The sequence below is a fragment of the Passer montanus genome, unplaced genomic scaffold (genome assembly GCF_014805655.1).
Source record: "Passer montanus isolate IOZ18808 unplaced genomic scaffold, ASM1480565v1 scaffold121, whole genome shotgun sequence".
Lineage (NCBI taxonomy): Eukaryota > Metazoa > Chordata > Aves > Passeriformes > Passeridae > Passer > Passer montanus.
Window position 1 is genome coordinate 1,166,086 of NW_024358834.1, and position 13,042 is coordinate 1,179,127.

At 45.7% G+C, this 13,042-nt stretch overlaps 1 protein-coding gene and 1 long non-coding RNA gene across 5 annotated transcripts in view; one reads left to right on the forward strand and one right to left on the reverse strand.

Annotated features, from left to right (window-relative positions):
* LOC120497104 (WT1 interacting protein) overlaps positions 1-13,042 on the reverse strand; it is an 82,260-nt gene that overhangs the window by 2,141 nt on the left and 67,077 nt on the right. For all 4 annotated transcript variants that reach the window (XM_039698169.1, XM_039698170.1, XM_039698171.1 and 1 more), the window contains 4 exons: positions 8,396-8,458; positions 5,958-6,088; positions 4,736-4,787; positions 2,859-2,927 (listed from right to left, as the gene is read on the reverse strand). In XM_039698169.1, coding sequence (XP_039554103.1) covers positions 2,859-2,927; positions 4,736-4,787; positions 5,958-6,088; positions 8,396-8,458 — 315 coding nt within the window. The remainder of the gene's footprint in view (positions 1-2,858; positions 2,928-4,735; positions 4,788-5,957; positions 6,089-8,395; positions 8,459-13,042) is intronic.
* On the forward strand, positions 10-3,852 carry LOC120497105. Its single transcript, XR_005626432.1, has 3 exons — positions 10-1,282; positions 1,883-1,953; positions 3,578-3,852. It is a non-coding gene; the product is annotated as an uncharacterized LOC120497105 (long non-coding RNA).

Here is a 13,042-nt window from a genome sequence, read left to right on the forward strand (position 1 = left end):
CATCCCAGATCAGTGAGGGACTCAGGCAGGCCCCTCCCAGCCCTGCTGCCCTGTCCTGCACAGCCCCTGGAGCTCCCTCCCACCTCCAAGGCCAGCAGCCTCCACAGCTCCTGGCACCCTGACACTACTGAAATCCAGGACAGGCTGTCGTAGTGTCCAGCCTTTTTTTCACCACTCTTTCCCATTCTGGTCTCTTCTCCATCTAATAAATGGTGATGCAAATCAAAAGCCAGAAAGAAGGCCAGGGGCTGCCCCTGACAAACACAACCTGGAAGAGGCTTGAACAGAGGGGGAGCTGATCCTGCAGCAAGGCAGCAAGGCAGATGTGGGGGAGCATAAGCAGAGAATGAGAGGGGAGGGCAAAAGTGGGGAGAGGAGACATATCTTACTTCTGGAGCACGTCTACACTTGCTCTAATTTGGAATTAAAAGAACTTAAAGCCGTCAAGGCCAGTGGTCCATCCTTAGCGGAAATGCTGGTACCTCTGGGACTGACACATAACCACAGACAGAGACAAACAGAAAACAGCTAACAGTGATCCTGCCTGCTGACTCTTATGTACACTGCAATAGGGACCATCCTGATTTCCAACTGCCAGCACTGTAGTTCTGAGGGCATTTGGAAATCATTGAAGTTTGGTACTCAGATTTAATGTTTCAAGTATGCTAAATACTTAGAAATTATTCCTGTGATCAGTTCTGAGAAACCAGAGATTCTGAGTATTTATCTGTGCACTTAACAGAAAGAAATAAAAAGCCAAACAGAACAAACTGGGTATATAGGTGGTTTTAGTACCGAAAACAAATGCAAAGCTTTTAAGTGAACACAAAGCATAATTTTCCAGGTTTCACAGCTCAAGTTTAAATCCTCAAAATTTACCATACTGAAATAAGACTGAAAATGGGTTTTAAACTAAGCTTTAAAACTGGAGAGTTAGAGAGGTCTTAATCAAAGTATCTGCCAAGGTAATTTTCTGTGTTTTGCTATATATTATGTAATGGTTTTATAGCAATTTCTACTAGACATAAAATTAGAATTTATCAGTTTCAGATGCCCTAAGAGCTGCCAAGTGTTCATATCTTCTTCCCTCTTCAAAACTGAATTCTCTTTCTGCAAGGAGAAAGCCTGTCTTGTCAGTGGATTCCAGTTTCAGAATGGGGCTCCAGAGATCTGCAGAGGGGCTTGAACTCCTCTACAGAAATCCAGTGGCTGCACGTGAGAGAGATGACACAGAAAAGCTGCAAAGTTTCCAATCTGACCACAGACTCTGTGTGGCCACCAGGTGAGGGTGACAGCAGCAGCAGATGAGAAGTGGCTGCCTAAGTCACGGCAGCCTTTGCTGAACTCTTCACGTGCCTACCTTGTGTACCTCAAAATACTGGCACTGCGTTTTCCAGCAGCATTTGGGGACAGCAGTGTGCAGAGAGCCTGATTTGAGAGCATCAGGCAGTAACCCACCCCTGCTGACACATGGCTAACTCCTGATTTCTGTACACAAATGCACTCTGCCTTTCTGGGCAGATGTGGAGGCAGCTTGATTTGCCTCAAATGGGAAGGAGGATGGGGAAATTAATAATGAAATAGAATGGAAAATAAACCCCCAGTGGGACATTCCAGCATAAAGTCAATAGCCTGAGAGCAGGGGAGGGAGCTGTCATCTTAGGTAAAGCCTGCACAGAGCAATAGTTGGGGGAAGGAGGAGGGAAGTTCAGCTCTCCAAAATATGGTGGTTTCCTGTGCCAATTTCTCTTGAAAAATTAATAGAAATGGATGGAGTACCAGGTGTCTGTTGAAAGGAGATAGCTGAGTGGATGGGGCCTTCCTTACATTTAGGTACACAGTATTTCAAGATTTCCCTGAACGTTGTTATTTTCTCTCTCAGTCAGAAGATTCTTCATAAAACCTTCATGCCTGAAGGCAGCACTGCTGTATTTCTGCCCCTGGTGTTAACAGGTAAGATCTGTGTGGATATTTGTGTGCTATGTCAAAGTGCCAAAGCTACAGCAAAAGAGAAGTTTTTGGTTGATCCCAGCTTAGTGAGTTTGTTTCCCTTCTCATGTTGCTGGAGGCAGGACTAAGGATAAACTCAGGTCTCCTCTCTGAAGCAAGAACACTAATTCCACAACTTGATCTGTGGCAATAAATGTTTAAATGTTCTGCACAATAAGAAACTACTCCCAAAAAAGTGACAGAAAGTCATGGTATCCTGGTCAATTTTCTAGTAAAGAACCAATATTCATTCAGTATGGAAAAACCAGATCCCCTAGAAAGGCCTTCCAGTGAGACTCCTTCCCTGCACAGCCAATGTAAATTCAAGTCTCTTCAGATCAGAGCCCTACAGACTGCACCTAGAGATGAGGAAAAAGAGAACTGCCACCTACTCTTTCCTCACTCCCCATTCAGAAGTACTGAGAAAACTCAACCCAACAAACCAAGCCCAGCTTTGAAGCTAACATATTGGGGAAAACCCCTCCAAAACTAATTTGACACTGGCGATGGCAGCACCCCTTCCAGCCAGCAGCATTCACCAGCTTGTTTGCCTCAGGAGCTGTGGAGCAGAGCCCTACCTGCCCAGGTGTGCAAGGGCCAGGGAGGGCAGCCCATGGGGTGAGTCAGGGTTCCCCAGGGCAGAGCAGGTCCCCAGGGCAGGTCCCCAAAGCAGAGCAGGTCCCCAGGGCAGGTCCCCAGGGCAGAGCAGGTCCCCCAAAGCAGAGCAAGTCCCCAAAGCCTGAGCAGTCCCCAGGGTAGAGCAGTCAGCAGGGCAGGTCCCCAGAGCAGAGCAGGTCCCCAAAGCAGAGCAAGTCCCCAAAGCAGAGCAGTCCCCAGGGCAGGCCCTGCCGCGGCCGGGCCCCGCTCACCTCGCAGTGGTAGCACTCCACGTGGTAATCCTTGTCCATGGACACCACCCGGATGGTCTCCTCGGAGCCCTGGGGGAGCACAGAGAAGGTGACAGTGGTGTCTCAGAAGGGTTTTTCAGGGCTCACACGGTGCCCAGCTCGTTGCTCTGGGGGGCTGTGTCCCTGGGGGAAGGCCCTGTCCCCCGTGCAGCAGGGCTCTGTGACCACTGAAGGTCATGGCACCAGGACATGGCTCTGCAGCACTCCTCAGCTGGGTAGCAACAGTCTGAGTGTGTGGCACATCTAAACTGCAGAGGTCATTTGGGAAGTGTAGCCAAAACCTCATCCTCAAGGAAATCAGTCTTGAAATCAGTTGATCTTCCAAGGCCACCCAGGATCTGAACAAATTACCAGCCAAAACCCTGCTCATTGGGTAACTTTTCCTTGTATACATCCTGCCCTGATTTCCAGGACTTGTGTTCCTCTCAAACCATTGGCCACACAGCTCTTTTGCACATGCACATGTCACTGTGTCCCCACAGGGAATGACATACCAGTCTGGCAGGTAATGATGAGCACAGGCTAAACCTCAGCGTGAGGGTGGTGCAGCAGAGTTGTGCAATTCTGGCTGAGCCCCAGGCCCTGCAGAGCAGCCCATACCCTTCATGTAACCTCACAGGCTCTTCTGATCAGCTCTGAAGACACAGCTCATTAAATTGGTTGCTTTGCATTGTTTCCAGTTCCAGGTGTGGTTAGAGCACCAGATATGCTGTGGACTGTGTCTGAGAGAAGCTGTGGGCAAGTCAGCACCTGCACTGCTAGACTGGAACTAACCTAGGAAATCTCCCAGGGAAAGAATATGGAGTGTGTCCTGCTAGTCATCAGGTGAGTCAGCACTATGACTGCCTTTTAATTATTTTCCTTTCTTTCTTGAAAAGAAAAAAAGAATTATTTTATAAGACACAAATTCAGTGATATTTACGTAGAGGTTTTCTCCTCACAACCCATCAGGACATAGCAGTTCTGGTTCAAAAAACCCTTTATAGGGTTTTTTAGGGTTTGGTTACTTGGCCAATTAACAGAAATACTAATGACAAATGAGAGTACTGTGCAGAGTGATGGAGGTGGGCATGTGAGAGGCTCTAGCATCAGGCTTCACTGGGGCACAGCAGCTCACAGGAGGGAAGCTCTGGTGCTGTAAACATGGCCAGAGGAAAGGCAGGAGATGCTGAGGCCCTTGCTTACTAATGAGCTGGTCAGTGACCTCAGCAAAGGCAGCTCAGAGGGTCCTGCACCCACCAGAGCACCAGGGAGCCCCACTATGGGCTAGTTGTGCCCACAACACTGTCAGCACAGGCTGAGCTTGCAAGCAGGATTCACCTGGTTCCATTTTGAAAAGACATCTGGTTGTCTTTTCAACCCCTTTAAGAACTTCCATCCATTGCCACCTCAGGACACAGACTGTGTGGTTTCACCTAGTTCCATTTTTCTGGTTGTCTTTTAGAACTTTAAGAACTTCCATCCATTGCCACCTCAGGACACAGACTGTGTGGCCTTCCCACAGGGTCAGCAACCACCAGATGCCTTTGCAAGGGCTTTACTCCCTGAGTTGTTCTTGGAGCCCCAGTCAGTGTTTCAATTAAAAGAGGTTTCTAACAGATTAAGAAGACCTGGAAAGCACCCTGAAGATAAAAAGTACTATGCTGTAGGAGTAGTATGACTATTACAACCTCTGGGAATGTTTGGGAGTGACTTTACTGCTGACCTGTGTTTAATTTAGTATCTAACATGGTACTAAAGATTCTGGGAGAGGAAGGAGAAGCCTTTAGTGTGTTTTTAGGAAGTGCCCATATGCCAACAGCTGTTTTCCCTAGGAGTCAGTGCATGTTAACACCTACCTGTGCTGGGAGGATTGGCTGGTTACAGGAAGCACATTTTGGTGCAAAAACCCTAGGGTGCAAAAAGAAAATGTTCCAATCACATTTAAAGCATCTTCAAAAAGTAGAAGCAAGAGAGCCATTCTAATCATGCCTTGTTTTTAGTAAAATAGAGATCCACAGGATTTGAAACGCCTTTATTGATGATATTCAATGAAAAGGAGATTTGGCAAAGGCTGATCTACTTTATTGTTTAGGTCTTCCCGACCTTGAGGCGTAGTGAATCCACCCCTCTTCCTGTATATGCCATTTTTCTTTCCTTCCTTCCTTTATTTATAAAACCATTCAAATTCTTCCAGAGCCTTGATGCTTGACTACAAAGCAGCTCCTGACTTAGGGACTCTGACATTAGAAAGCCATAACCATGTGTCCTAAACAGGAGAGGGGCTGATTGTGGCCAGAATCTACCAGCTCATGAAACAGCCAGCAGGACCTGCCAACACTTGCAGAAGTGGCCTGGTATAATCAGTGTTGGTAGTCCTGAAAGAAGTCGTGGCCAGAATCTACCAGCTAAATACACAAATGGACTTATGGTCCACAGCTGCATTTCATGCCAGTCACTGGGCCACTACTCACTGTGTCCTTGTAACACAGACTGGCACCAAGAGGGCTGAATTCAGGGTGATTTCCTCCTGCTGCATAACTGAGTTATTGGTTAACTGGAGCTAAGAGCAGGATCCTGTTGCCTTTGAGTGGAATCAGGAAAGAGTCCAAAAGCAATCTCTTAAACCTCTACCTTTTGTCAGGTAAGGCTCAACAAATGGTTCTAACAGTAACTGTTTATTACACGTCTTCTGTCAGTTAACAAAACTCACACCTGTGTCAAGCACTGCCAGAACCTCTGCTCATGAAACAGCCAGCAGAGCCTACCAACACTTGCAGAAGTGGCCTGGTATAATCAGTGTTGGTAGTCCTGAAAGAAGTGGAGGAACAGCCCCCAAGAAGCCCATCCTCTGACACAATTTGATTTTCAGCCTCACTTGGCCACTGTATGCCATAGTGGGCCCATAAGGTACTGCTTAACAAACCTTAAAATACTTTACAAATGCAACACATGGAAGAAGCAGTTGAGGGACATCTGAGCAAACAGGAGTGACCTTTTTATCTATCACAAGGCTTATAACTACATCAATGATTTAACTACTGTCATTTTGCTGAGCATGCAGTGGATTTGTGTACTCACGTATGGTAGTCTTTGACACAGTAAATATTGTTTTCCACATCTACAGTGAAGGGGACTCCATCCAAGCACTCGTTACACACCACACAGCGGAAGCAGCCAGGATGGTAGGACTTTCCAAGGGCCTGTAAGATCTTATGGGGCAAACAACAAAAGAAGTGGATGCATGATTACATGAGATATTCTCTCCCCATAAACCGCTGTGTCTCTCTCATTCTTAATAATGACAGTGAGAAAAGCACTTCAGGATGAAATTACCACTCTGCAGATCTGTCAGCAAGGGGCCTCTTAAAACAATCAACTTGCTTATTTTAGTGGGTTTCAATATGCTGCCAAGGAAGAGCAAGAACTGAAAATCAGGCTAAGCCCATCAGCTTTAGCTCTGCAGGGCCAGTACTGTCAATGGAAATTAGAAATGGCTTCACAGACCATTTCTGGGGAAATTCCAAATACAAGTTACTGGATACAGAGTTACTTTACAAAACTTAACAGGCTGTGACAGACAGAATCCAAACTGGTCATTACTCAAAAAGTTAAACAACAAAACAAGCAAATAAAGAGGTGCCTCTTTATTAACTCAGGATCCTAATCTCCTGGAGTTACTGACTGGTTATCACTCAGTCACAGGGGCCCATTGGTTTCTGAGAAAATTCCATCACTATCCATGTGTTTGGATACTGATCCATGCATCTGCCCAGGCTTCTCCCATGCTGACCTGCCCCTGCATTTTAAAGGTTTCAGGGAAAGGTCTGAGGCAGCCTTGGCTGCACTACTGCAGAACAGATCCTGATGTCCTCGTACGTGACACTCATCAAGGAGGACACTGCAAGCTCATGAACAAGCCCCTGGGGAGAGTGAGACACAGCTATCTCTTTCAGGCAGCTCTCAACAGATTATAAGACCAATTCCATACATTTTGGGTGTAAGAAGTATCTTTGGAAGGTAATTTCAAAATTTCAGCTGCTAGCACAGTGCTCAGCTTGGAGCTGCTGGGAAGTTCAAGATGAAAAATCTACACAGACCAAGCTCCCATGGCCCTATAGGTGATTCTGTGAATAAAGATCAAACCAAAAGGAAAGAAGTATAGAAAAAAGGGCCAATTTAATTTAACCTTTTTCCCCCTCTCTGTAGTTCAGTGGTGTCAGGCTCTGTTTGACTGGGAAGGCCGTTCCCAGCCAGAGCTGGTCCCTGTGCTGGGCTGGTGCTGCTGCAGGAGCTCGCTGTGGTGCCAGCCTGGCACCGCTGTGCAGCCACAGGCCCTGAGCACAGCTCCTCACCCAGCCCTGCAGTGCCCCAGCTCTGCCCCAGGGCAGCACACAGCAGGGCTGGGCTGTGCTCCCGGGCAGGAACACGCTGGAATTACCCCAACAGGAGTGCTGAAATCCTGCAGCTCCCAGAGCTGTTTCCTTCTGTCAGAGCACACTTGCTGATGGGAGAGAGAGACAAGCACCTGCCAAGCTTCCAGCTACTGAGTTCCACCAGTGAGATATTATGGACTCTTGCCTGGGATTCTGCAATTAAGGGCCAGCTCAAAGCACGCACGTCAGGATACCCCTCCCCCTCCCAGCATGACACAACTCTAGAGATTTGCTCTTGGGCTAAAACGAGCAATATCCTTGTCCAACCAGTGGTGCCAGAATATGAGCCAGAATCCTCATTAGTGAAGTCCCTGCTCCAGCTCTGACTGAACCTCCATGTGTGCAACACACCAGCTACTTCTCTTAGGCACACTGAGGTTCGTGCACACTTTGAAGCAAGAGGAAAACAGATACACGGCAGGATCTGCCCTTCTTTGTTGTGCAAACCACTTCATTTTGTTTGGGAATTTCTGCTTAAAAGAGCACACACAACTCTTCTTACTTTCACCCACTGAAAGGATGCCAGTAGGATCTGGTCAACCCAAAGCTCTTTGATTTTATTTTTATTACAAAAATAACTCTGACTACTGGCTCCCTGAAAATCCCAGTGGCAATAATGCATTTTAAATGATGTGGAGCAAGCAACAGAGGGTAAACAAAGCAAGTCCCAGAGCAGGTGACAAATGTCAGGGCTATTGACAATGTCCCTCTCTGCTCTATCCCAGATTCCACCCACATGACTGAGCTCTAGTTATCTATTGTCTTACAGAGCACACCCACCGTGTTCCTTTACCATATTCTCATACGAAGCTGTGCTGTACTTCCCCTTTAGTATTAAAATTCTATTTTATTTTAACTCACAAATGGCAGAGTAATAGCCTTCCATGTTCTTAGGTAGCAAAGAAGCCCAACTTTCTGTACTTAATAGTAGTAATGGAGCATGAAGGTATTTTTATTTACTGCCTCAGTTTCAAAAACTATGTTGACAGCAGTGAAGACACAATACCAGCATGGATAAGGAAAAACAGATGTCTCACAGTGCACTTCCCAAGTTACCTGTCATTAGGAGTTTAGGTCTCTTACCATTTCCATTATGAGGTGTCCACAAACAAAGCACTTGTCTGCTGTTTGCTGAAAACCTGAATACTGTTAAAATGACAGAAAAGAAAGGATCATTAGTAGCCGCTCTTCTAGCCATAGAAATACCTTTTAGGTGAAGGCTGTGCTATTTTCCAGCCTGTGCTGTGTATGACACAGGTTTGGGAGACAGTGAATCAGAAGCCTTCACTCAGCTCTTGCAGCATGTTCAGAGACCAGTTTCTGATCCACTGCAATATTTCCACTGTGATTTCCCATGTAACAGCATTATTGTAAATTTAATTTTTTTTTATTTTTAAAGTCTTTATGGAAAGTTTGTGCTTGGTGTGCAGAAACTAGCTTGAATTTACTCTTTTAAATAACAGAGGACTCACCTCCCCAAATCCTGCTCAAATTATCCACCTCAGACTTTGGACCCACATTTCACTCAGTGCTATTTGCAAGCTAGAAGAATGAACCCAGTTCCAAGAAGGATTTAGCTGCCTTGTGGATACCAAGCCTTCCAGGCAGGAAGAATCCAGTAGGGCACTCACAGGAGCCTGGGCTGGCTGCAGTGTGGGCAGCAGGAAGGTACCTCAGAACCATGGTCCCCAGCCCAGCTGCCAGCCCACACTGCAGGGCCAGGGCTCTGGGGAGAGGCTCTGCCTGCCTGGGACCAAAGCTCTGAGCTCCCTGCCTGAGCAGTGCTCACCTTAACTTTGTGCTCCTGTCCCCAAAGCAGATCCCATTTCAGATGCCAAGATCCACTTTTAGCCCTCTGTTTAGAGGTATGGAAAAACCATCCAGGTTATCAGACTGACCTACCAAGCCACAGCCTACAAACAAGAGACACCTCCCTGAGGAACTCCAGCCATGTACATTTGAAACTGGTGTCTGCAGGGCTGAACTTTCCCCTCACCCTCTGCAGCTGAGAGCTGTGTGCACCATCCTGCCTGTGCCCACCCACCTGGGGCACTGCACAGTGATGCTCCTCTAGCAGAGCTCACCTGAAATGTGCTTTAGTTGCACAACACAAAGATAAGGAAAGGGAGGATGCATGTAAACCAGACTCCTCTCCCAGAACACAGGTTAATTGGCTCAGGCACCTAATGCATCCTCTGAGCCCAACAGAGTGCATATCTTGCTCCATTCCCCCCTGGTTTAGTAGGGATTAACTGTCCCCTCACATCAAAAGCCTGTGGTTCCCTGCCTGGAGCTGCCATATGTTTTCTTTTTCATTGGAGTGAGGGGATTACATGTTATGTTGGATCAATAGGTTGGAGACAAAATTATTGTTGCTATGCAACAAAGTGATTATGTAGGAAAAGGTCTTGTAGACACTTTGATGGGCCCAGAAGTCAGTAAATGATATAGCAGCTCTCACAGCCCAAAACTCACCATGCCCTAAGAAACACAGCCCATGCAGTCTTAAGAAACTTTGAAACTTCCCTAGAAGAGATCAGGGTGCTGAGGAGCAAATACAGAGGCAGACAGTCCTAGCTGGCTGCTGTTGCAACATACTACTTTCATTTGCTTTTTCATTTTTCTTACTGATGCAGTCTCACTGCTGGGGATGTTTCTTGGCTGCCCCATGGCTGAGTAACCCTCTGGCTAGACTGTTCCTAGGGCTGGGAGCTCCAGCCTTACTGGAAACAGGTGGGCAGTCCTAGTGACACAGACAGCAGAGGATTAACAACAGCACAAATCCAGCTAATTCTGAAATCCTGCTGGAATGAATTTACCAGTACCATCTGGCTGTCATTTGATAAGGAATGCAAAGGAGCATTCACCCAGCTATTGATTAAGAGGGGACATTATTCCCCAGGAAGAGAATGGCACAGTGGTCAGATTAATGGCATTTATTGCTAACTAGATTGTCATAAATTATTCTGTCAGAAAGAAAGGCTTTGCTGACACAAAATCACTCTTTATATAAGTAACCCTATTAAATTAAAACCATGATTTGTTTTTAACAAGAGAATTGTTATTAGTCAAACACATCCAGAACTGGATTACCCCATTAAGAAGACTTTGCAAAATGCCAGTGAGTCTAAGAGCAGTGACAAAATATTTCCCAGGCTCAGGGAGCTGTCCCTTACCACTACACTCTTCTCTCTCCTGGTCACAGGGTCAATCCCAGACAGACTGAAGGTCTGGCGCAGTGAGATCAGGGTTTTGGATCCAGGTCTGCTTGTATTTTACATCTATTTGGGCTGCAAAAGTAGCACTGTTTTCTACAGGATGGCAACACAGTGGGCACTGCTGCTAAAAGCAATAAATTACTTTCTTGACATTTCTGGAGCTTACAGTAAACTACTTCTTTGCACTGTTTGATCCTAACTTGGAGTGTTCAAATAGAGCTACTGTGCTAAGCTTTGAATTTTAGAAGCAGAATTTAAAAGTCTTAAAATACTAATGAAAATTGTCAATGTTTGTCTTTGAAGCACTCGATTATTAACAACCCTCGCGGATCCTGTGTGTGCAGTGGGAGAGGAGTTGTGACTTGCTCCAGACTGCAGACAAGGCAGAGGAGCCTCTTCATTGCCTCTCAGCACACCAGGAGCCTCCCAGGGTGGGCTCCCAGCATGGCTGGGAGGGAGAAGCTCTGGTCCCCCAGTGAGCAGGTAACTGAGAGAGGAGAAGGTTTTGCTACACAGGCTCAGAGCCTTTCTTATTACTGACTGAGTCAGAGGAGTAAAAAGAGCTTTTGAGCACAGCAGCCCCCATTCCCAATCTGGAGACATGAAGAACAGGCTGAGGTGAAGCAGTGAGGCGACACAGGCTGATAGGCAAGACCCTCATGGAGCAGCCAAATCTTGGCTCTGGTTCTGTTCCTGTGGCATCCACAGGCACAGCTTCATTCAGGATCTAAGCAATGCGGGGCACAATTCCAGCCTTCCTCTACAAGGGTTCCCTCTGTGCCAGGTTCTTAAAAAAGTATTTGGTTGGCAGAGCAGTAAAGTGATGTAAATACAACCAATGTCAGTCTGGATGGGAACAGTCAGAAGTCTATGGACACTCTATCCACAACAAATGGGAAGTGTAATTTTGAACTCTCCCTAATATTCATTACAGATACTCCTTGAGTACATATAAAAACACTGAGAGAAGTTGTTATTAAAAGATCAGCTCTGAAATTCAAAGCTGAAAATGAAATGTTACCCTTTACTCTCCCTTCTGTGAGTCAGGAGTACAGTGCTGGATACACCAGGTTGCAAAAAAAAAAAACCAAAAAACAAAAAACCCCAAAAAAACCAACAAAGTGGAAGTTGAAGAGCTGGCATATTATTTTTCCTGATTTCTTAAGTCTGGTCTCAACTGTTTTCTCCCTTATTTACCTTGTCCTTGTCTTCTCTACCAGAATAATAAAATCTCATTTTATATGCACAAATGAAGACTTTGTAATTAAGCTCTTCAATGATACTTATACAAAATAAGAGTCTGGGAAGCTAAATAAACATTGAGAAATATGTTAATTATGTTAGAATAGCAGAGTAAAAATAAAGTAGAAGACTTGGCTGGCTGAACTTTTCTTTTCTTTGCTGTCCAATATACTTTGATTATCAAACAGGCAAAAAACCCCAAAACAACAAAAAACCTCTAATGATCCTGTCCAAGAGTCTTTGTTTCAATGTAAGAGGAAAACAAGACCCCTTCTGTCCTGACTATTTAGGCCTGTTTGTATCCTCCTGTGATAATCTTGGGATTTATAACTCTTCTGTCTAACATGCAATATATCTAAAAGAAATTAACAATGAATTTTGAGCATATAATAAACAATTATGCATGGAGGATAATCCCACCAAGTACTATGAGAAACAATTTCTCCTGCCTGTTCTCAGTCCTGTAGCAAATCTTGGTTGTCTACCAGGGTCTTTTAAAGTTTGATGTTCCCATCATGATTTTCAGAAGAAAAACATTCTGAAATAATGTGCCTGAAAAAGGCTTCAGGACCCAAACTTTCTACCTTAGGCAATGCCAGGCCTTTGAAAAGACATGTCACTGCTCCTCCCTCACATGCCTGACTGTGCCCAAGGAGGGGCTGCTGCTCTTCCCTGCTGTTATGCACTCAACAAAACAAAACCTTCCTCCTGGAAACAGACCCTGGAATCTCATTCAGGCCCATTTGCTTCTTTGATGAGGATGTTCAAAACCTGCTGAAGGTTTGTGCAAGCAGAGCCAGTGGGCTACATTTCAGAGGGTGTGGCAGCTGCTGCCCCGGCAATGGTATGAAGCTGTAAAATCTCCAATTCACTGCTGCAGCACTGCACAGTCACCCAACGTGGCTGCCCAGCCTCGAGATTCCTACTCCTTTAGGCTTTCAGAGCTTTTGAGTGGGATGATAAGGAGTTTTTGCCAAAATGCTTCAGGCATTTAATTCTGAAAACTAATTTCTGAATTGGGTGCTATGCTAATAATGTATTCCGACCCCAGGCTGCCTGTAATCCCTCACAGACTCTCTGCTCCTTGGTTTCCCATTAGCAGAGCATCTGTCTTCTCACTGCTGTATTGTTTGCTCTCTGCATGGGACCCTTACTACATGAGACACAACAATGCAAGAAATTCATGGGATTGCATTAAGAGAGGGAGCAAATATCAAATTTGGTTTCATGCGGATGGGGTTTGTTGTTGTTTTTACACTCATATTTCAAT